General features: G+C 42.3%; 2 protein-coding genes across 7 annotated transcripts in view; one reads left to right on the forward strand and one right to left on the reverse strand.

Annotated features, from left to right (window-relative positions):
* RBBP5 (RB binding protein 5, histone lysine methyltransferase complex subunit) overlaps positions 1-23,861 on the forward strand; it is a 157,367-nt gene extending 133,506 nt beyond the window's left edge. For 4 of the 6 annotated variants that reach the window (XR_011026365.1, XR_011026366.1, XM_068269587.1 and 1 more), the window contains 2 exons: positions 14,960-15,031; positions 23,635-23,861. Coding sequence is in view for 2 of the 6 variants with exons in the window: in XM_068269587.1 (XP_068125688.1) it covers positions 14,960-15,031; positions 23,635-23,670 (108 nt within the window). In the remaining 4 variants the exon portion in view is untranslated. Of the gene's footprint in view, positions 1-14,959; positions 15,032-23,634 lie in introns of those variants that run through there. The other 2 variants (XM_068269589.1, XM_068269586.1) reach the window with 1 other exon arrangement.
* Positions 1-24,828, reverse strand: part of CNTN2 (contactin 2) — a 146,488-nt gene that overhangs the window by 11,004 nt on the left and 110,656 nt on the right. The window contains exons 17-21 of the mRNA XM_068269585.1: positions 24,570-24,640; positions 10,505-10,739; positions 7,998-8,107; positions 5,674-5,860; positions 5,294-5,406 (exon numbers count right to left, since the gene is read on the reverse strand). Of these exons, the coding sequence (XP_068125686.1) occupies positions 5,294-5,406; positions 5,674-5,860; positions 7,998-8,107; positions 10,505-10,739; positions 24,570-24,640 (716 nt within the window). The remainder of the gene's footprint in view (positions 1-5,293; positions 5,407-5,673; positions 5,861-7,997; positions 8,108-10,504; positions 10,740-24,569; positions 24,641-24,828) is intronic.

Genomic DNA, 24,828 nt, shown 5'->3' on the forward strand with positions numbered 1-24,828 from the left:
GTCTGTTAAAGCCAGAACAGCTACATAATCTGCCCACAGTAACAATGTCACCATGTAATACATGTCAGAATGTGAATCTGGGAGAGGAAAGATTTTACAATGAGCAAACTCTGACTAAATCATGTATACATAATTATTGTAAAAATTAAGCACCTTTTTATATTAAATTATTTTCACTGGAGTTCCTCTTTAACACAACACCCCTGTGCTCAAAAGGTGACTGAAATGATAAGACTGTCACCAATAGGAAAGGGAGATGACACACACTCCCCCCCCCCCCCCCCCCCCCCCCGTTTTCCCCTGCTCACCAGTTCAACGTCTTGTCAAGTGCATATCAAATCCCATATGTGAGCTTCTACACAATGCAAGATATACAACTTCTCATAGTGTAAAAACGTTTTAATAGAGCGCCCACGGCCCCAATTAAAATTCACGTACATAAAAACCACTTGTAAAAAGGCACATAGTTATAAATACAAATTGCAGCTCCGGTCGCCTCCTGCGCGTCCCCGGCTCGTCTCTTGCATTGTGTATCTCTTGCATTGTGTAGAAGCTGACATATGGGATTTTGATATGCACTTGACAAGACGCTGATCTGGTGAGCAGGGGAAAACGGGGGGGAGTGTGTCATCTCCCTTTCCTATTGTCAGCCACCTTTTGAGCACAGGGGTGTTGTGTTAAGGCGATACTCGCTATGAGGAATCCCCTCTTGTTGTGTGCTTATATTTAAGGTGCCAGGATCTGTTGAAAGAAGACTCTGTTGGCGCTGCTATTACTGCTGGATTTACCTTGGGAATTGACTCTCACTTATAGCGTGCTGCCTGGAGTGCTGGGGGGGAACAAAGGCCTCTGAGCGCAGTAACATTTGATAAGTACCTTTAGTAGTCGTGCCAAAGAATTGCATGCTGGGGGTTCTTTTTATCTATAATCTATTCCTCCTCTTCCCTTTATTTCCCTGCCAGCTGCTTATCTGAAACCTAATCCCCTACTCACTTGTGTTTACAAGCAAGGCTGAGGCGACTCAGCAATTGGAGGAGACAAGAAAAAAAGTAAAGGGCAGAAATGACATCACAAGTTAGCCTTAACTGTGGGCAAAAGACATGGCCCCCACCAGGAACAGAATTCTTGCCATTTACTATATAACATTCACTGAAATCAAAACGTGGACAGTGTAATACATGTGTTATGTAAGTAGATCAAGTATTTATCTACTTATATATGTGTTTTTTTCCCTGGCATAGTATGGCTGATCCTACTGCTTTAAAGGGAACCTAAACTGAGAGGGATATGGATGTTTCCTTTTAAACAATACCAGTTGCCTGCCAGTCCTGCTGATCTCTTTGCTGCAGTAGTGACTGAGGCACACACCTGCAACAAGCATGCAGCTTATCTAGTCTGACTTCAGTCAGAGCACCTGATCTGCATGCTTGTTGAGGGGCTGTGGCTAAAAGTATTTGAGACACAGGATCAGCAGGAGAATCGGGCAACTGGTATTATTTTAAAAGTAAAAATACATGTCCTCCTCAGTTTAGGTTCCCTTTAAAGTAAAATTATCTTAACACATGAGGTAGTAATGCTGATTTAACTAGTTCTGTTATTCAAAATTTTAGAAGTGGATTTACAAGTCTAATCCCACATGCTTGTCGTATCTTATAGACGTCCCCCCCCCCCCCCCCCGATACCCTAAGAAGGGATATGAGGGAACCAATTGGTGTTTCTGGAATTCGTTATCAGGGGTTGTGGGGGTAGTGGCATTGGGACAATTCAGTCCCACTACTGTAGTGTGAAGGATCCAAGCAGTCTGTTGGGAAGATGAAGTCGTAAGACCTCCTATTATTATTAAGTCAAGTGTCCTTGTGGTTTGACAGATGTGTGCTCCCAGCTCCATCTTCGTTAGTGTGGTTGGGAGCATGTGCTCGTTAGTGCACCATCACACTAGTTGTTGAATGTACACATGGCTGTCAATCTTGGCTGTGTCCCTATGAAACCCCCCAGCTGATGTTGTCAGTCCTGGCTAGCCCCTGTTTCTGTTTATTAGCCTGTTCCCATGTTTGTCATTGACCTTGACTGATCCTCTTCTTTTGTTGCCAAGTCTTGCCTGTGTTTGATCTGTTCTTTGGATTGCTGCCTGCCCCGACTTCTTGCCTGAACTTTGACAACATCCATCTGCCGCCCTGACTTGTGGCCTGTTTTCCTTTAATTCTGCCTGCCTCAACTCCTGGCTTGACTCTGATTTAGTTATCTGTCAAGCTACACCTTATTTATTATTTATTTATTGTATTTTTAAAGCGCCAACATATTACGCAGCGCTGGACATTAGTTTAGGTTACAGACAATATTTAGGGGTGGCATACAGCAATATGACAATACAGGAATACAAGAAAACCAGATCACACAGCACAGTATGAGTACCAGGTACTGCTTAGTCAGTCACTGGATTGAGAATGGAGATTAGGCAAGTTAGGTTCACTCAGATGCATAGCATGGGTTCACAGTAATGGAGGTGCATGATCAGGTAGGACACAAAAGGAGGAGGACCCTGCCCAAAGACTTACAATCTAGAGGGAGAGGTAAGGACACGAACGGTAGGGGACCAGAGTTCAGCTGTGGGTTTAGAGCACTTGTGAGGGGCAGTAGGCCAGAGTGAAAATGTGAGTTTTGAGGGCTTTCATGAAGATGTTGGAGGGGGCTGCCCTAATGGGTGGAGGTAGGGAGTTCCATAGTGTTGGAGCAGCTCTTGAGAAGTCCTGGAGGCGTGCATGGGACTGGGTGAAGCGGGGGGGGGCGGTTAGGCGAAGTTCATTGGAAGAGCGGAGTGAGCGGCTAGGTGTGTACCTCTGAGTAAGATCGGAAATGTAGGTTGGACAGGTTTTGTGGACAGATTTGTAGGTCAGACACAGTATCTTGAATCTGATTCTGGACTGGATAGGAAGCCAGTGGAGGGATTCTAGGAGGGGATCTGCTGTGGTGGAGTGATGGGAGCAGTGGATAATTCTGGCTGCTGCACTCATGATGGACTGCAGTGGGGCTGGGGTCATAGGGAGACCAGACAGCAGGGCATTGCAGTAGTCAAGGCGGGAAATTATGAGGGCATGGATGAGGAGTTTGGTGGTGGCAGAGGTCAGGAAAGGGCGAATCTTACAGATGTTACGAAGGTGGAAGTTGCAGGACTTTGTGAGGTTTTGGATGTGGAAAGTGAAGGAGAGTGCGGAGTCCAGGGTGACACGCAGACAATGGGCTTGAGAGGTAGGGCGAATGGTAATGTGGTTAACAGTGACATGCACATCTGGGAGGTCCGTGGATGGCCGGGGTGGAAAGATCATAAATTCCGTTTTGTTTCGGTTTAGTTTCAGGAACCTAGCGGACATCCAGGAGGAGATGGCTGATAGGCAGGAGGAGACCTTGTCCATGGTAGTGGTGGATATGTCAGGGGTGTGGAGGTAGATCTGAGTGTCATCTGCATACAGATGATAGTTAAAACCCATGGAGGAGATAACCTTGCCAATGGAGGATGTGTATAGGGTGAACAGTAGGGGGCCAAGGACTGAACCTTGTGGGACTCCCACCGAGAGGTGGTTGGGGGTAGACGAGGACTCATTGAAGGTGGTTGTGAAGGAGCGGTTGGAGAGGTAGGATGAAAGCCAGGACAGGGCGAGATTGTGAATGCCCAAGGACTAGAGGGACTGGAGGAGTAGGGCATGATCTACTGTGTCAAAAGCTGCTGAAAGGTCAAGGAGGAGGAGAATGGAGTATTTACCTTCAGCTTTAGCTAAGGCAAGGTCGTTGACCACTTTGGTGAGAGCAGTTTCGGTTGAGTGGGCAGGCCGAAATCCAGATTGCAGTGGGTCTAGCAGTGAGTTGGCATTGAGGTACTGGGTCAGGCGTTTGTGAACCAGACGCTCAAGGAGTTTTGAGGCAAAGGCACCTTCAGTCCTATCCCCTGCACAAACTACTTTCCTTCCTGTCTCCAGGGGGGTAATCTTGGGAGGCATGGCCTGGTGGCTGTTTGCAGCAAAGTAGCTTATCGCCTACTTGGGTTGGTCGCCCAATAACCCTTGCAGGGCACTCTGGTGAAGAACAATAGCCACGCCCTGGGAGAATTACGCCTACCACCAGTGCCAGGTTCTTTATTGATCAAAACATCTCCATATTTGAGGACCACTGTAGGTGAACATTGAGGTGCTTTTGGAGGAAGATAAAACATTTATTGGTTACATAGAGGGGGGTGGAGGGATTAGGTTAAATTACAAATACCAAAATCTGGCTTTAAGAAAGACCCTTTGAAACTAAGATACTTTGAGTTTGAATAAGTTGCCATGAATAAAAAAGAATGCTGGCTATCTCATTTACTTATGAGCTGAGCATGTGTTGGTAAAGTACATGGTCCCAGATTATTTTCAGTTAAAACTACCACAAAACATTTTTGTTTCAGAGGTACTGAATGGCCATGAGTTGGTCCTGGAGAGGTAGAGAGGGCATTGGGCAAAGCAGGGAGAAGGTGCCAGTGGCATGAGTAATGCACACATTATTGCCTCTTGGGTAGTTTGAGGTTATACCCATGTGAGCTGGCAAGTGAAGGAAGGAGAGTGCAACGATGCCTTACTCCTCCTCAGTGCTATAGAGAAAGGTGAAGACTATAAGTAGCCAATCGGCTAATCATTTTGATTTGTGTTGCATTCATTTTGGTTTTAGTATTAGGACAGATGGGGTAGGTTTCCTTCCTCATCACATCCAGGTTTCCCATTCCATGTATCCCATTCCCCATCCTTCTCCTTTCTTTACTTTGTATTATTTGTTAATTTCCCTATAGTCACTTGGCCTTCTGATTTCCAGTATGTAACTGCTACAAATTTCTGGATTCAATGGTGACATAATACATTTGTAAAAGCCTTCCCAGAAATCACATCCATCTGAGTTACTGACTAATAAGCCTGTAAGATGCAGGAAACAAAATGTCACACATCTATTTTCAATCCTATAGATTCTCCAGCTGTAATGCTGTGACTCGTTATTTAAATATTGAAGGATCATGTATGTGTGAGAGTATCCTGGCCTTGCATGTACATATACATCACATGAAGTAATCTCGCCTATCATAGCAGGTAGTAGCAACACCAGTTAGGTTATAGCAGCCTCCTGAGCACTCACAGAAATATCTGTGTGATGTATATGTGGCAAGTGGTACAATACTACTGCTGCAGCCCTTGGCAGTTGTAATGGACAACTGTAGAAGTATGAACATGAATGGAACATTGCATTCATCCTGTGTTGCATGTCTGCAGAATGATCTTACCTTGTACCCAGTCACAGGTGACTCATTCCTCATTGCTATCACCGGATCCCATTTTATGTTGACACGAGTGCGGGAAAGTGTCCAGGAAATATTACCTGGTGGTTTGCTTGGAGCTGAAGAGTAAAAACATAACAAAATGTAAAAATGTTATGATTTTATTAGTGCAGTAGAAAGTTTTGTCTTGTGCAGAATGCTAGGCATTTGTTGGCTAGGCAATTATAAAATTACAGGGACTAGTGTTTGCTGAATATTGACTAATAGTCTTCTGTCTGTTAAATTAACAGTGGGTCATGGAGACTGAAGGGGAAAACATTTTATATTATTGAAAATGGTCAAAATTGTTGCTGTTCTGATCATTTCTCTTCCTGTGTGTCACTTACGTGCTTTGGTAGTAGTCACATTCGCTATTGGGCTAGATGGCCCAGTGCCAGCTCTGTTGTAGGCGCGAACTGTTACATGGTACAAAGTGTCTGGCTTTAGTCCACTCACTTTGGCAGTAGTATCCAGACCAGGAGACCGCACCCTATCTGCTGCTGCCTCTTTATCTCCAGCCTTCCAGTAACGAATCTGTATTCGGAGGAAAAGGCAGTCATGCACAATGTCCAGTACAATGCAAATATTTTTTTTTAATACATGGTCATTAATTGCTCAAGCTGCTTTTTTTTTTTTTTTTTTTTTTTTCTTTTTAGTCTTTGTTTCAATAACCAACAAGTGATGATAAGCAATGTGAGAGTGATTAAAAAAAAAGTCTAATCTTGGTCACTTAAGGCTTTTACTGACTGAAAATCTTTGTAAAAGATTAAAGGTTCATCTTTACTAGATATGTATCCATGCAGGGTGCTTTACTTCCGTATGCTAGCAAGATACATTAACCTTAAAAGACAGACTATTTTTTCAGCGCTTTATGTTAACCTGACTGCCAGCTATTTTTCTTACCAAAGCTATATATGACAGTGCCAGCTATGTTTGTATTGTGTTTATTAAATGTCTTGCCCAAATTTAAAATCTAGGCACCAGTCTGGATTTATAGCACCAACGTAACTTTCCACAAAATGTATGATTTTTGCATGGTGACAAGTAAAACCATTCATTTTATGAAAAATACATTGTACAGTACTACGAAAATGAAACCATATTTTTTTTCTAACAGGTACATTCTTATATGTATTACATAGTAAAACATCCGTTATCCACCTCTGATGGGGATTGGCTGATGCCAGATAAATGTAATTTCTGGTTGCTAGAGAGTTTGTTTAAAAAAGGATAAGGCCTAGCTAATACAGTACTATACCTCTCTCTCTTTCTCTTTCTCTTTCTCTCTCTCTCTCTCTCTCTCTCACCGATTTATTACTGTATAAAGTAGTGGATTATTTCTTTTTTTCTGGTTGCTTGAGAGGTCTGGATGATGGGGGTTTTACAGTATATAACAGCACTTGAAGAATTACGCTCTTTAAAATCAAAATAAACACTTTGAAACATCTCTTTTTTCCCAGTCCCTTCTCAATCACCCCAAAAAATAGCTGTTTATTGTCTCTCTGAAAATTTTAGAATTGTTCTAATTCATATTTACTGATCTCTACAGGTGGTCATTGAGATGTTAAAAAAATAGTTGTATATGTTGTACTAGTGAAGTTATTAATGGGTTTGCAGCAGGTACTTGTGACCCAGCACTGCTTTACTGTGAGTCTCAGTGATGGGTTATGCAGATATAAAGTGTAGTTGTAGCTGCTATAAAGCAAATATCATGACATTTAATATACAAGCTATTTAGTGGGTCTCCAGTCATAAACCAAATCTGGTGAACAGTTGAGAAAGCAAATAAATATTTTATTCTGAATAGTTCACAATTAACTAGTGTACAGGGGCTTTTGAGTTCAGTTCTTTCTTTGGCTTAAAGTGTATCCGAGGTGAACTTTTACTCATTGCATAATTGTATTCCTTTCCTATTGTTTATAAGGCATTCCTCAAGCCAAAAACGTTTTTGTTTTTGTTTTAATACTCTAATTCCCTATAAACTAAATAAACCACGCCCACGGGTTTCAGAGAGCCTTGGCAGTAGCAAGGGCTCATGGGAGCTCAGTCTGGGCAGGAGGAGGAGGAGGTGTTACTAGCCATTGATTTCAGAGGCAGAGGAGGGGGGGGGGGGATTCGTTTTTTTTTCACAGGCTTAGTGATCAAGATACAGATAAGCCTACCTCTGTGTAATGTTTACAAACAACATGGCAGCTGTCATTGTATCACAGGAAGAAATAATAATTTTCTATTAAAGCTGTTTGCAGCTAGATTTGCTGTGTAAACTATCTAAACTTTAGATAAGATATATAGACAAGTTACTTGTTATAGTTAGTTTTTCATCTCGGATCCGCTTTAAAGTCAAACTGAAGACAAACGTCCATGTAAACATAGAAAAGAATTACCAAGTTCAAACTGTAGCTTTGCATGCTTTAAAACTAATTTGAAAATTATAGCTGAACTTAACTCAAAGGTCTGTGTACACTAGCCGAAATACTGACTGTTTGCCTCCATAAGACAAAAGCCTCTGCCTTTCACTTTATTCACTATAGAAAAGTCCAGTTTATGAACACTTATTTCCCCACTAGTGTAGGCTGGTCAAAGGGCCCAAAACATTGCTGCTACTAATACTTACTGTTGGGAAACATCAGGCCTCATAACAATCCAACCTTTCGTATGTTTTTGTTCTTACCTCATAACCCAGCAAGACTCCATTCGTATTTGATACAGAGTTCCATTCAACCTCAATATCTGATGATGCTATTGCAGTGGCCTTGACCTTGGAAGGAGAGATGCTTGGCTCTAAGAAACAAGTAAAAAATAATTATATTCAATTTCACAGTTTTAAACACCACCTAAATCTAAAAACAAAAATGCCAGTGTAAGGCCTCATTTCCACTTAGTGCGCTTCTGTCTGCTTTTTTTCAGCACATCAATGTTACAGGTTGATACATGTTGCTGAAAAGCGGACAGACTTGCACAGATGGAAACAAGGTCTTAGTCTGCATCGCCTTTAATGTCTTAACCCCCTCAGTAGAGGTTTTCTGTTGGTAGTAAGGGCAAGGACTTACTTTTACTTCACCAGTGGCTGTCTGCTCCAGAAACAGAACTGGCTCTCATTGATAAGCATTAGGTTGGACATGCTCTATAGCAGAAAAATCACTGGACACTGCAGCGATTTTTCCGCGATCGCGATTAGTGCTTCTATAGCACTAAACGCGATCGCCGGGAAATCGCCTGAAAATGGAGCAGGCTACAAGTTTGCATTTGGCTATTTGCGTTAATCGCAAATCGCTCAAGTAACAACGGGCCCATAGGGTATTATTGCACTAGCGCTTGAGCATTTTGCCAAAATCGCCGGCAAAACGCTCTAGTGTGAATGGGCCCTATGGGTTAAACTATACTTATCAAGGCTTGCTTTTCCACAAGGCATGGTAGCAACATGCCTTAAAGTGTCAATGCTGCAGATGTACCTGAATTGGCTTCAGCTGACCCTCTGTATAGGTCCAGGGTAGTTGACAGCTGAAATGTGCCCTACATAAGCTATTCCAGGCCCACAATATAGTGCAGTTAAAGGCTATTTTCTTTGAGAACGTATATCTGATAGGGATAATCTATGAGATGGAAATAATTCTGACTTGTGTGGAAAATGTATGCTATTGGAGTTGGACCAATCAAATGTACCTCCTGCCCAATTACAAACTCCATACACATTGCATTAAATCCACATTATTTGTATTTCTTTAATAATTTCTGGTCTCTGCACATAATAAAATGTTTTTTGCAACATACGTGAGATGTGTACAGTGGTGTAGCTAAGGAGCTATGGGCCCCGGTGCAAGTTTTACATGGGCCCCCCCCCAAGCACACTATACATAACAATTGATACGGCGCACCAAAACCTGCCAAGGACAACCACAGTGTCAGAGGTGCAAGAAGGGGATGGTGAGCAGTTTGTTAAAGAGGAACTCCAGCCTAAACAAACATACTGTCTTTAAGTTACATTAGTTATGTTAATTAAAATAGATAGGTAATATAATCTCTTACCCACCCTGTTTTAAAAGAACAGGCAACTATTTGATTTCATGATGGCAGCCATCTTTGTGGTTGAAAGGAGGTGACAGGGAGCATGAGACACAGTTCCAACTGTCCTGTGTCCTGAGCACCTCTCCCAGTTGCTAGGCAACGTGAATAACAACATAGAAAATCCCATCATGCTCTGCACAGCATCAGGGGAAAAAAGCCCGGGATTTTTTTCTTTGATGGGTGGAGCTTAGCTAAAAATGCAGCTAAAAATGATGCTTTGGTAAAAAAAAACAAAGTTCTGATGCTGTGAAACTGTTAAAGAAACACCAAGCCTTTTCAGTTCTGCTGAGTAGATTTTTAGTCCGGAGGTTCACTTTAATGATCACTACTATTTAAAGCATCTATAGAAGGGATTATTACCAGCACAAGACAAATAGAGAGCCAATATTGTGCTTGAGGGAAGGCCCCTTGAGGCCCCTCTGGCCCAAGGGTCCCGATGCGGTTGCTACCTCTGCACCCCCTATTGTTATGCCACTGGATGTGTAGATTTAAGGTGAAAGCATTGCTTTTTCTCAACAATTGTGCATCTTCACCTTAAGTCATTCTAAGGCCCCTTTTCTACAGAAGGCTGAAGGCACCACCTGTCTGCTGCTTCAGTACACCGTCCCGGCACTTGTTAGCTCATGGCATAAACGTTGGAAAGGCCGCCTCATAGTGGGTGAAATTTGAGCACAGTCCTGCTTAGATGTAACCAGTTGTGTTTTTTTACGGCTGGATAACCCCGGCTGCAGGACATTGCACCTGGAAAGGTGCTCAGTGGCCAGCAGCCAGGTGGTTTACCTACCAAACAAGTGCAAAGCTCAGCCATCTGTGGAAAAGTAGCCTTAATGAAGTCAGGCGAGTCTGTAATGCCTGTATCTGTTCTAGCACTGTTCATTTTTAAATGCTAAATATTACTTAGTGTTTATGTGTTGTTGTTGGGTTGGTTTGCTTTTTTGAAGAAGCTATCTTCTTTAGAAACTTTTAATTTTACTAGCTTTACTAGCAAATAAAGCTCTACATATATCATGTCAATACACACCACAATACTATATACACTATGCATTCTGCACTTTCTCTGTTTTGGGTCTTGACTCAGAGGAAAAAAAAAATAGTATTTAAAAGAAAGCGTACCTTCTTCGGCAGAGTACACTGTGGTTTGAAGACTGTATGGTCCTTCTCCCTTACGGTTAAAAGCTTTGATCTTGACATCAAAGGGAGTGTAAGCTGCAATGCTTTCATTTCGGTATATAAAGTAATGTGCCTGCCCACCGGGCACTGTCACTGTCTGCCATGTGTCTTCAGGCTGTCTCTTAAAAGCTATGATGTATCCAAAACCGTCTCCATATTGGTATTTCCTGTCAAGAGGCTGTAACACCAAGAAACACACTATAATGCTTTATTGCACTAAACCGTTTAAAAAAATAACATTCCATCACTCATTTATAAAAGGAGAAATAGTGAAACTTAGTTATTTTCAGAATCCTGTATTTTTTATTAATTAACCAAAAATACAGTATACTCTATTTGTGATACTCTATACATGCAGTGTGTGGCAACTACTTGATCAATAATTCATTAAGATCCTTTGTGACAATTGAAATACAGCATTTGTAAAACCCACTACTGCCCTGTGAAATATTAGATCGGATTTCATGAATTGTCTTTAACAACAACAAATGATTCTTATGCAAATCAATATTAACCCTTGCACTCAAAGTTTGCACTTGCGGTAACACATACCGGTAACACAATGCAAAAATAATTTAAAGGTTCCCACTAATGGGGCATTCTTTTTGTAAAATATTAACATTTCTATGTAATAGAAGGAACTATCTAAAATATCCATTCCTCTGTATTCAGTTTACCCCTCCACTGCATAGATTTACTAAGATTGTACAACAAAGATTGTACCATTAGTGGGCACCTTTAGTCAGTATTACTAAGAAATTTTGCTCCCATCTTTGTCAGTACCACGGTTTGTTTCCCTGATCCACACTTTACGCTACAACATATCAGCTCCATTTTCTTGCCCCCATCCACCCTTTAAGGTGGCCATGCAAAATATAAGCAAATAGTTTGATTTGTATAGGACTGTTAAAATGAGCAACTGTATAGAAAGATCGCATTAAACTTTTCTACAAAATCGAAAAAATATGTATAGATTGATCAAAAAAAAAAAAAAAAAACTCCATAAATGCCTGATCAGTCATAGAAATCTTTACGGGGCAAGGCTCTCTTTCTGTTGTGTAATTTGCTATTATAATGTTTTTTTTAGTCAGACACCATGTATTTGTGAAAAAGATACCAGTAACTGTTTTTTTTCTTTAACAAAGCTTTTAATTTTGCCACTTTCTTCGAAATCGAAAGGAGGATAAAAAAAACACATTTTACCCAATTACCTTGGATTTCAGGATGGGCATGTGCGTGCATGTGTGCAATCACAGCGGGAGCATGTAGAGCTGCAATAGTTACATCTACATTAACAGGCTGTAGATTTAACTATGCATTGTCCAGAAGTAGTTACAGTAGAAATATAGTTTACTCACTACAGTGAGTGATCATAAATAGAGGAAAAAATCTCTCTGCCAATCACTTATCAAACCGTCTGTGGAGTAACACATAAAAACAGCTGCAACTATGTCTTGCTGTAAGCATAGGCCTTGCTAGATCTTAAAGGACACCTGAACTGAGAGGTATATGGAGGCTGCCATTTATTCCTTTTAAAAATACCAGTTGCCTGTCATTTCTGCTGATCTCTTTGGCTGCAGTAGTATCTGGATCACAAACCTGAAACAAGCATGTAACTAATCCAGGCAGACTTATAGGACCACTATCCCGAAAATCTTAAAATTTAAAATACATGTAAGCACAAACAAATAAGAAGTACGTTTCTTCCAGAGTAAAAATGAGCCATGAATTACTTTTCGCCTATGTTGCTGTCACTTACTGTAAGTAGTAGAAATTGGACAGAACCGACAGGTTTTGGGCTAGTCCATCTCTCCATAGGGGGTGCTCAGCATGGCCTTTATTATTTATAAAGACACTCCTTGAAAAGGATTTATACAAAGATGCTGGCCAGCCTCTGTCCTCGCTGCCCACTTTTTTTTTTGGCAGTTGGACGGAGCAACTGCCTTTCACAATGTGCTTTTGAAACTAAACAAAACCAGGAGAATCCCCCATGAGGAGATGGGTTAGTCCAAAACCTGTTAGTTCTGTTAGATTTATACTACCTACTGTAACTGACAGCAACATAGGAGAAAAGTCATTTATGGCTCATTTTACTCTGGAAGAAATGTACTTCTTATTTGTATGTGTTTAAATGCATTTTACATTTTACGATTTTTGTGATTGTGGTCCTTTAAAGTGTACTAGAGCTGGTATTAAGCAAACGCTTTATACATACCTGGGCTTCCTCCAGCCCCATAGGCACGGATCACTCCCACGCCGCCGTCCTCAGTCTTCCCGCTGCTTCAGTACCAGGTTCTGTCACTTACGTCAGTCGAAGCCAGTCTGACGCAGGAGAAGTGCGCTTTTTGCGTATCTCTCCAGCAGCCACTGGAGAGATACGTAGAGGGCACACTTCTCCTGAGTAGACTGGGCCTGACTGGCCGAAGTGACAGGACCGATATCTGAGCTGCAGGAAGACTGAGGACGGCGGCGTGGAAGTGACCATGTGTATGGGGCTGGAGGAAGCCCCAGGTATGTATAAAAGTTATGCAATCGCAATAGCAGCGCCAACAGATTCCAACCTTATCAGATACAGACCTTAAATATAAGCAGGGAGAAGAGGGGATCCCTCATAGCGAGTACCGCCTTATCTCAACACCCATGTGCTCAAAACAAAGGTTTCTGAAGTGATTAGGCTATCACCAATAGGAAAGGGAGATGGCACACTCTCACCCCGTTTTCCCCTGCTCACCAGATCAATGTCTTGGCATACAGCATATCCTATCCCATAAATCAGCATCTAGAAATACAGGGGATACAACTCCTCATAGTGTAAAACAGTTTAATAGAGCGCCCAAGGCTCTCTATTAAACTGGCAGTTAAAATCCACGTACATAAAAATTACTTGTTGAACAGCGCATCATAGTTACACTCTCGGTTGCAACTCCGGTCACCTCCTGCGCATCCCCGGCTCATCTCCTACTCAGCAGCGTGCGTCTCCCTAAGCTCCGCCCTACGCATTTCGTCACAGATTGTGACTCATCAGGGGCTCTGTCATAGAGACAGGCAGAGCCAGTGAGCTGCGGCGAGAGACGTCTGGTTTGAGCAGCGCGATTGACGGGGAGCGACGGAAACTGCGGATGCGCGCTGTGGGCGGTGATTGAAATCTACGCCCTGCCAGCCAGGAGCCCACCAAAACAGGGCGCAGATTTCAATCACTTTGGTCCTTAACCTCTTGACGACCAGCTAACGCCGATCGGCGTAAACTGGTCGTCTGCGGGTTACCATGGAAACGGCCGCTCGATCGAGCGGCCTTTCCATGTCAGTTCACGGAGGGTGTCTCCGTGAACAGCCGGAGAGCCGCCGATCGCGGCTCGCCGCCAAAATGTAAACACGCGGGAAGAAATCCCCGCGGTTTACATCATACGGCGCTGCTGCATCGCCGGCATCTGATAGGCGGAAGCCTATCCTTCAATGCGCAGGACGGAACTCAGTCCTGCGCATTACGGAGAGAGGGAGGGAGGGAGGTAAGGAGGCAGAGGGCGGAAATTGCTGCGGAGGGGGGCTTTGAGGAGCCCCCCCCCCCCGCAAAACGCAGATGGTCGGCGGCGATCAGACCCCCCCGGCAGGACATCCCCCCAGTGGGGAAAATAGGGGGGGGGAAGTCTGATCGCCCTGGCATAATACTGACCTGTGCTGCGGGCTGGAGAGCCCACGCAGCACAGATCAGGCAAATCACCCCTGGTCGGCAAGTGGTTAAGTAGTTAAAAGGAAAAAATATGGCAACCTCAATTTTCCTCTCAGTTAAGGTGTCCTTTAAGATTTTTAACACATACACATCAGGGCCTCTATGCACATGGTAGATTCTTGGCAGAGGTGGCCCCAACCATCTACCTGGGCCAAAAATCCGCCAGCATGTGTAGGAGGTTTTAATCATGGGCATATACCCTATTTAGCTTCTACTCAGTCACATGACTTAGTGACAGGTGGGGAAATTTGACAATCGAGGAGGAGGAGGAGGTTAGGGCAGATAAGCAGGCTGGCTTGCTCAGTTACAACTTATCAGCAGTGCAAACATTTTAATTTCTGTATTGTACTGAGTTACATTTTGGGATGCTGATCATTTTAGTATCTAAAGAATCTAAATCTGCTGGACTCTACACAAAGTAACCCATTTTGAACAAAGTAGAAATTGTATTAGAAATGAAAAGATATTATTTTATTTCAAATCAAACCAATGTACTACAGCTGTTACAACTCCTCACAGCTGTCATTTCCTATACCTGCCCCACAGCAACTCCAAATCAGAAAAAGGGTTTATGCATATACTGTATACAAGATGCTTGGTGAATTTATGACTTGTTTAGGACAAGAAACTGTACTTGTCTAATGTTTTCTTTGCCTGTTTGCATGTTATAGAGGAGGAATCTGCTGATAAGATTGCTGCAAAGAATGTATTTGAGATCCCTGCAAAACCACGGTCTAAAAAAGGTACGTATTTCAGATCAGTAATCGGTGTGATGAGTATGTTGCAGCTTAACCCAAAGTCTGGCCATTTTGGATTCTGGCCGGCTAATATGCAAAGCGCATATGCCTGCCTACTCCGGCCAAGGTGAGAAACGAGTGCGTTCTGCAAAAGTTTGTTACCCTCATGAAGGAATGCTGTATGCTCTGGCTCCTCCCCTTGGCCCTTCCTCCTGCAGGGAGGAAATACAGAGAGCAGAGTTCTCTCCCTTCCTGTTGTCTTTGGCTTTTATTGCAACCTTTGTTTCCAGTATTCACTGCTTTTTACAAGCTGCAGTGAATGCCAAAGACAGCACACGCAGACACACACATAGCAGGGAGAGAGTGCAGGCGCACAGGCTGCCCTGTATTTTCCTCCCTGCAGACACGTGAGAGGAAGCCACAAGCTGCTGCTTCTCATATTGGCTACAGTAGCGAGGCCACATCGCTGGCCAGAACCTGAAGTGGCCAGTAATCGGGTTCTGGCCATCACTTGTGTATAAAAGTGATTAACTGCAACGTTCTAAAAGTTTGGATCCACATCTGCACATACTACTTTTTTTTTAATTGCCCTTCATAGAAATGCAATTATAGTAAAATATACATTAAATCATATAGCTAAAACCTTTAGTTTGAATCTAATCTGCAGCTTCTTCTTCCTTCCTCCTTCTTCTTTCCTAACCCTACCAGAGAAAACTCAACCACCACTACTGACATACAGTATGTAGTACCATGAGGGACAACCATTAATGCTAAAACCTTGTGTCTCAAACAACTGACCGCCTAATTATTGGTTGGCATCCGCAAGCAAGGTGTGGCTCCAGAATGAGTTGCAGTTACCAATAAATATCCCTCTTGGGCTTCCCACTGGTCGATTGAACTGACCAATGAGAATTCTCTGAAAGGAAAGATTTTCAGTGGTCAAGATAAGTTAAACTATGGGAAACCCCAGTAGGAGGTTTAAAATGTTTTTGCAGTATAGTAGTGATAAAGTGCCTCAATGTTGACTGTACGCCCATTTGAGAAGACTCCAGAGCAGGGCTGTTTCTTGGGCAGGGAGACTGCCCTGGGCGCAGACTGGCAAGTAGAAGAAGGGGGGCGCAGACAGAAGGACATAATCACTAGGCAGTAGGAAGCTGGTGACGTGCACTGCAGCCAAATGGAAGAAGAAAGAAGATTACCAGCATGATCACCTTCCTTGACTCCTCCTGGGCTGCCTGCATCTGATGTCACATCATCGCCAAGTCATCATCACGTCACCACTGCGTGATGACACCTGATGTCCTGTAGCGGTACTGCAGGCTGTCAGTGCACCCATGGAGGAATCGGCTTTCTGGGCTCTCTTCACTTGTGTGTTTCCCTGGTCTCTGCTTCCCCACCCCACCTACCTCATCTTTTTTGTGCAAAATGTCACCTTAAAAAAAGTGTTTTTTTCCACAGTGTCGTTATTTCTTCTACCTTTTTGTGTACATGGGTAAGGGGTACTTTTACTCATTCCATCTGGGGAGGAAGGCACTATCTGGTGGCTCCCGAGTTAAAGAAGGCTTCAAGATTCCATCACAAGTCACCCCCAAGTGCTTACCCTCATATGCAAGGACGTAGTTACCTCCAGTCCTGGGCAGGAAGTAAAGGGAAATTCTTACAGAAAAGGACACAGAACGTCAATAAACACCCCAAAGAGAGCCCAATCTCTTTCCAAACGATCCAGGAAAATATTTTATGTTTAAGTTAGATTTTAAACTCTGTTCATTACTAAGGGCTGCTGAAAAGCAGTAAAAATAAGATCCTCCATAGAAAATGGTACTTTAGTTTTGGACATCTTTAAAATAGAATTCCAGATTTAACTTGGGTCCTTTTTGTATGTTTTGACATGTATTACCAAAGCAAATCGGCAACAATCTTTGTAATTTTGAATGGGATCGTATGAAACAATATATTCTAGCAACAACATGTAATTGTAGGAGATGATTTTAGATGATGCCATTTATCCAGCTCTGGCCACAATTACAAGTGTACCCGAGCGGGTCAAAAAAGGAAATGCTTAAGACGGAAGTCCTGCATAAGCTTCCTATGCATGCTCTGAGTCCCCTGTTGCGGCTCACGGACCCTCCAAAGATTTAGGACAAGGACTTGTCCACCTTGTGTAACGTGACTGCCATGGCAGAGATCGCAGATAATTTGAAAGGACAGGGTGTTAACAATTTAGCCATTTGGTTCCCAACTTCTTCTGAGCTAAGCGCTTCTGCTGATCTGCCTTACTGTTACCGATTTTTTTTTTTTACTGGATTTTTACAACTTTCTGCCTGCCACTTGCACCAACCTCTGCCTGGATTTTGACTAAGCTCTCCCTGCCACCTGTACCGACCTCTACTTGGATTTTGACTACTCTCTGCCTGCCGCCTGCACCGACCTCTGCCTGGATTTTGACTACTCTCTGCCGGCTGCCTGCACTGACCTCTGCCTGGGTTTTTACTACTCTATGCCTGCCTCCTAAGACTAATAGCAAAGGGTGAAAAGTCAGAAAGGAATCTTGTTTCTACTGCCCTCTGTGCCATTCCTGGTTTCAAAATATACCACACGCGGGCGGTGTATTAGGTATATATGTACACACAGTATAGTCTGGTGCTTTGTTTGTACAATTTCACTATTTTTTAAGTTTATTCATAAATTTAATTATTTCAACAATTTTGTGTTCCAGTCTTTTATTTATACACAGGAAGTCTACCAGGCCTTTATTGTGATATGTTTTGGTGAGTTAAGACTTAAGAACTGGAGGCCTTAAATTCTTTTAGAAAAATGTACCGCTTTTAGACCCATAAATCCAGACAGAAATGCACCACCAGGGAGGTTAAAGTGACATGCCCACTTTTTGCTTTGAAATGCTATGCACTTCCCGAATCCAATAAATGACCCCGTCTGCAAGAGTATGACTATTACATAAATCGGTTTTTAGAAATTATATGCACAGATTGTTTTTAGCTATTCATTTCTGTTGCAAGAAAAATGCTTTCAAAGCTAATAATTTACATCAGATTAATTTTTATTTCTATCAAGCTGTGAATTCTGTTATTGTAGTAGATAAAGACAATTATTTTTGACAATTACTTTTCAAACAGGTGGGATGCAAATGTATGCTGCACTTTATAACTAGTGTTTTTGTGTGTGTGTGTGTGTGTGTGTGTGTGTGTGCGTGTGTTTTTTTTTTAGCAGTGTGCATGGGGTTGTATGTAAAGATATAACTGCCTAGCTGCATCATCTTCTCAGTGTTGTACAGTTCCAAACATTCTTAGGTTTGCACCAACAGAGGGTAGCAGCTTGTTTCAGTTAGCAATCTGTCACGTGGAGAGTGCTCATTTCTTTGGGGGAAAGTATCCTTAGCTTCTACTAGCTGTGATGTTCTCTTGTTTAAAGCTTTATATGTGAGGTACCTTGGCAGACACAAATTAGCAATTTTTTCTCTATAAAAGGTGTACAACGCACTGCTCTCCATCACTGGCAGCTATCTTGTGGAAATCATTAAATCCAGTAATTGGTCAGCATGTTTGGATAATGGCTAAGGAATATGAATCCATTTTACAGGATGAGGTTTACTCTTTGGGGTAAACACTGTTTTCACCTGATGTTCCCATACTGAAAAATGCTGATGCGCTCCTATATTGAGAAGAAAACCCTGAACAGGCCTATTTTCATGAAATCAATACTACAAAATGAACACCAGGGCCATGCTAGATGAGAAAAATACAGTATAATGTATATTGCAACCACCAGGTGTTTAAAGCGGCATTGTCCCCATAATAATCAAATTTCAACAGCAACTGGTCTGAGTGTATTAAGTGATAAAGATGCTAATCCTGCATTCAGAACTTGCAAATCTTTTTCTGCTGTTATGGTTTGGAGTTATCACATACTTTAGGAGCACTGGCCCTTTAGTAGTCAGTGCCAAACAGTTGAATGCTGGAGGCAGGGCCGGTTCAAGTAACAGTTGGGCCCTAGGGCAAAATTAGCCTGGGGGCCCCCCAACAGACACCCCCCGACCAAAAAGCGTCATTAGAGGCCCTTGGTTGCAGCCAAACTCCCCTCCTGGGCCCCTGAGCTGGCTGCTGACCCTCCCCCAATCACCTCCCAACTTAACAGACTCTGCAAAGACCCTGGAGAACAACAGTTAACATAGGGAGGGACAACTTGGGGGCCCCTACAGGCTCTGGGGCTCTGAGGCAGTTGCCTATTTTTTCCTATGGTAGCTCCGGCCCTGGCTGGGGGTTCTTTTTATCTATAATATATTCCTCCTCTTCCATTTATTTTCCTGCCTAGCTTCTTATCTGAAACACCTCTGCTCACTTGTGTTTACAAGCAAGGCTGAGGTGACTCAGCGATTGGAGGAGAACAGAAAAAAAAAGACAGCGCAGTTCCTAGTATACACCTCAGTGGGAGTGTCTGAAGACTCTGGGAGGAGGAAATCTAATGAATACACAATGAGCAAGAGAAGGGAGGGGGGAGAACTAGAGTCAGGGAGGATATGATGTCAGCATTAGCTTGGCAAGATGGCCACTGCCTAGAATAGGATTTTCTGCTTTTCCTTTATAAAATTCACAGGAGTCACTATGTGGATAGCACAATACATCTGTTATGTAAGTAGAAGTAGTATTTATCTACTTATATATGTGTTTTTTTATTTCTAGGTTAGCATGAGTGTCGCTTGTTCTTTAAAGGAATACTGTAGGGGGGTCGGGGGAAAATGAGTTGAACTTACCCGGGGCTTCTAATGGTCCCCCGCAGACATCCAGTGCCCACGCAGGCACTCACCGATGCTCCAGCCCCGCCTCCGGTTCACTTCTGGAATTTCAGACTTTAAAGTTGGAAAAACACTGCGCCTGCATTGCCGTGTCTTCACTCCCGCTGATGTCACCAGGAGCGTACTGCGCAGGCCCAGTAGGGTCTGTGCCTGTGCAGTACACTCCGGGTGATGTCAGCGGGAGCGAGGACATGGCAACGCAGGCGCAGTGGTTTTCAGACTTTAAAGTCTGAAATTCCAGAAGTGAACTGGAGGCGGGGCCGGAGCATTGGGGAGTGGCTGCGCAGGCACAGGATGTCTGTGGGGGACCATTTGAAGCCCCGGGTAAGTTCTACTCATTTTCCCCCAACACCCCTACAGTATCCCTTTAAGGAAGCAGCTTATCATTGCATTATGAGTCAAGATGTGGCCGGTTTACTCTGCCCGGCTCTGCTCCACCTAGTTTTGTTATTGCCAATTTTTAACAGACATTGGGCTCTTTTCACAAAGCATTACCGCATTCGGTAATGCTGAAAACAGATGATTTTACTGACCACCTTCCCAAGTTACAATTCACTAAACCCATCTCCGCACAGAAATTCACAGTTCCCGACTAGTAAGGTAAATTACCAACTTGTGCGGAAATTACCTTGGGAAATGTCAGTGGTGGCACCTGCCTATATTATTCATAGCATGCAAAGCAGAGAGCAGTTTATAAAGGCCCCCGGTTAATGCCAGATTTCCTGCATAGCTCTCCAGGCCTTGGACCTCCACTTCTCAAGCCTAGCTGAAAGAGTCACAAGAAGTAGGGAATAAATCCTTTGGTCATATACTATCAGAAGACCCAGACACATCTACACTATATACTTCCTGCACAAGCAGCTAAACATGGATACAGTGGGTTGCAAAAGTATTCAGCCCCCTTGAAGTTTTCCACATTTTATCACATTACTGCCACAAACATGCATCAATTTTATTGGAATTCCACGTGAAAGACCAATACAAAGTGGTGTACATGTGAGAAGTGGATCAAAAATCGTACATCATTCCAAAACATTTTTTACAAATAAATAACAGCAAAGTGGGGTGTGCGTAATTATTCAGCCCCCTGAGTCAATACTTTGTAGAACCACCTTTTGCTGCAATTACAGCTGCCAGTCTTTTAGGGTATGTCTCTACCAGCTTTGCACAGCTAGAGACTGAAATCCTTGCCCATTCTTCTTTGCAAAACAGCTCCAGCTCAGTCAGATTAGATGGACAGCGTTTGTGAACAGCAGTTTTCAGATCTTGCCACAGATTCTCAATTGGATTTAGATCTGGACTTTGACTGGGCCATTCTAACACATAGATATGTTTTGTTTTAAACCATTCCATTGTTGCCCTGGCTTTATGTTTAGGGTCATTGTCTTGCTGGAAGGTAAACCTCCGCCCCAGTCTCAAGTCTTTTGCGGTCTCCAAGAGGTTTTCTTCCAAGTTTTCCCTGTATTTGGCTTCATCCATCTTCCCATCAACTCTGACCACCTTCCCTGTCCCTGCTGAAGAGATGCACTCACCGAGCATGATGCTGCCACCACCATATTTGACAGTGGGGATGGTGTGTTCAGAGTGATGTGCAGTGTTCGTTTTCTGCCACACATAGTGTTTTGCATTTTGGCCAAAAAGTTCCATTTTAGTCTCATCTGACCAGAGCACCTTCTTCCACATGGTTGCTGTGCCCCCCACATGGCTTGTGGCAAACTGCAAACGGGACTTCTTATGCTTTCTGTTAACAATGCCTTTCTTCTTGCCACTCTTCCATAAAGGCCAACTTTGTACAGTGCATGACTAATAGTTGTCCTATGGACAGAGTCTCCCACCTTAGCTGTAGATCTCTGCAGCTCGTCCAGAGTCACCATAGGCCTCTTGACTGCATTTCTGATCAGAGCTCTCCTTGTTTGGCCTGTGAGTTTAGGTGGATGGCCTTGTCTTGGTAGGTGTACAGTTGTGCCATACTCCTTCCATTTCTGAATGATCGCTTGAACAGTGTTCCGTGGGATGTTCAAGGCTTTGGAAATCTTTTTGTAGCCTAAGCCTGCTTTAAATTTCTCAATAACTTGATCCCTGACCTGTCTTGTGTGTTCTTTGAACTTCACTGTGTTGTTGCTCCCAATATTCTCTTAGACAACCTCTGAGACCCTCATAGAGTAGCTGTATTGGTACTGACATTAGATTACACACTGGTGCACTCTATTTAGTCATTAGCACTCAGCAGGCAATGTCTATAGGCAACTGCACTCAGATCAAAAGGGGCCAAATATTTATGCACGTACCACTTTGCAGTTATTTATTTGTAAAAAATGTTTGGAATCATGTATGATTTTCATTCCACTTCTCACGTGTACACCACTTTGTTTTGGTCTTTCATGTGGAATTCCAATAAAATTGATTCATGTTTGTGGCAGGAATATGACAAAATGTGGAAAACTTCAAGGGGGCCGAATACTTTTGCAACCCACTGTATATCAACTGTGAATGATAAAGCCCTTGCTTCCTCTAATAATTGGGATGAGGCAGAACCCTCCAGAACCAATATTTTACATGCAGTTCACACAAATAATACCATGTTGGTGGTACTACTGAGGAAGCAACAAATCCGATTTTTGCCCAGATTGATGAAATACAACAAAAGATTCATGCTGACAAGAATAGAAATGACAATTTGCAACACTTGCTCCATCCCAACAATAATCAGTTGGGTAATCTTCCTCATGCAATGGAGTAGAAAGACTTAAGTGGCCCATACACTGGTCAATTTCAGCCATCGATCAATTCTATCAAATTCCCCATTTGATCTATTTGTGGCCGATTTCGATTTGATCTATCTGACAGGATGGAAAATCTAGGTCGATCTGCTGCTGGCAGCAGATTGATGGCCCATAGAGTTGCATTGGATCTAATGGTCCAATAATGCATTTAGATCGATTTCCAATAGATTTCATTCTGAAATCTGTTCCTAGTGATAGATTCCTGTCAGATTGGACTTGACGGGCATCTTCCAGAAATCTGATGGTCGAATCTGCTGCAAATATATAAGTGTAAGTGGGTGGTTTTTTTTTTTTGTTTTTTTTTTATGCTGTCTGAAGCTGAAGGCAGCCATTCTCTAACGACATTGTTTGTGAACAAGAACATAGAGTTTCAGATCATCAGTCAAAATACCAATTGTAAATGCCATAATCCCAATATATTTTCTAATCTATTAAAATTATTGGTGTAGTGTACTGTATGCCTACTTTAGTATTTTGTTTTTGCGTGTATATTTCTTTAAAGTGTCCTTTTAAGTGCTGGATCAATAGCTATTCTACTATTTTTTAAATGGTATTATTGTATATTGTATACTATAATTATTATGTAATGAAACTTTATTTTCCATTAATTTTGTGAGGGATTTCTTCTTAGACTGAGTTGTATTATGTGATCGCTCCAGTCAGCAGATCTAAATATCACCAAGCTTGTTTAGGGAACTCTAGAGAATAGGGTGTAAAATGATTTATAATGCAATCATTCTTCCAAGAATAATGATTGTTCCTTGAAAATGGGATACATCCCACTATAAATGGCTAAAGAAAATCAAGCTGCTTTGAGTCCAAAGTGTAGCTCTGCTCTGTCATAAGAATTTTTATATAATTGTTTAGTATGTCTTGTGGACTATAGTTTTTGACTCAGAATTTAACATGCATTGAAGACTGTGTCTGTTTTGTCCAGTTAGTTTATTCTTAGTTATTGTTAGCTTCAGGCCTTTTTACACATTTATTTGATGTAATATTTGTCTTACTTTCTGCAGGTGTGCGATGGCTCCTGCCTTAGGATTGCTTGGTGATGAATATTTGGTATCTCCAGGATTTTGCTCATTCGGAGAGAACAACTCTGGGGTGTTTGCAACTGTGTGCTTTTTTTAATTTATGACGCAATATTGTAATTGTAATTTTGTTTTGCTAAAGGTGAGCAACTTTACTGCGTGAACCTACAATAAAACATTGACATATTTAAGTAATTAATGAGCAAACATTACATATTCTGCTTTGTAAAGTACAATGATGTATATTTCAATTTTTGAGTTTAGGGGAAAAAAATAAGAAAAAGACCCACAAAACTAAAAAATGAAATAAAATGTATGATGCAATACAACCCCAAAGTGTAACTTAAAATGGAAAGTCTTAATAATAATGATGAAAAAGGTTATTGCATTCTAAAAAAAAAATAACGAGGCCAGTCTGGGAGCCACTTAAATCACTTCAGTCAAATCAATGTTTATGAACAGTACTGTTAGGAGGCAGAGAAGAGGCAAGACAATTTGGAGTGCTGGGTTATCGTATATCTCAGTGCCTTGGAGGGTGTTGGAGATTTTTATTCATATTTTTTTGGTCTTATTTGTTTCTGACGCTGTTAGCCATTCACCATTATAGCAGAAAGGGTGCAGGATGCACAATGTCTCCTGATACTTGCAATCTCCCTGCAGCCTCACTGAGCAGGCATAGGCAGTAATGTAACCAGTGGACTTCTGTACGAACCCTAGATTGTTTCCCTGCAGAGAGCTTCTTGCTGGCTGTCATTGCCCTTCACTCTTTATCTTCTCATGGATCATACAATTAAGAAATTTATTATGACAGAATCCAAAATCTAACAATCAAATGATAATTTCACACTTTTGGCCATTTTATACAGATATTTGACATGTATCGTTTATTTTTCAGTTTCATGCTATATATATTGACTCACCTTCCAGTTGATAGTGAGCTCATTTGGAGTACCACCTCCTCCATTAACTCCTGACGGTGCCACATTAGGAGCTGCAGAATAATTTGTATTCAACACACATGTCAGTGGGAAAGTCACTTGAAATAAACCCGCACAAGCTAAGTTTTGCAGACATACACGTAGTGTATACATACAGAGGTACATTGTGAATATGGCATGAATGGAAACCACAACAATATGGATCACTTAACTTTAGATGCACTATTCAGGGCGGAAATTC

Source organism: Hyperolius riggenbachi, chromosome 2, assembly GCF_040937935.1.
Source record: "Hyperolius riggenbachi isolate aHypRig1 chromosome 2, aHypRig1.pri, whole genome shotgun sequence".
In the NCBI taxonomy this organism is placed as follows: domain Eukaryota; kingdom Metazoa; phylum Chordata; class Amphibia; order Anura; family Hyperoliidae; genus Hyperolius; species Hyperolius riggenbachi.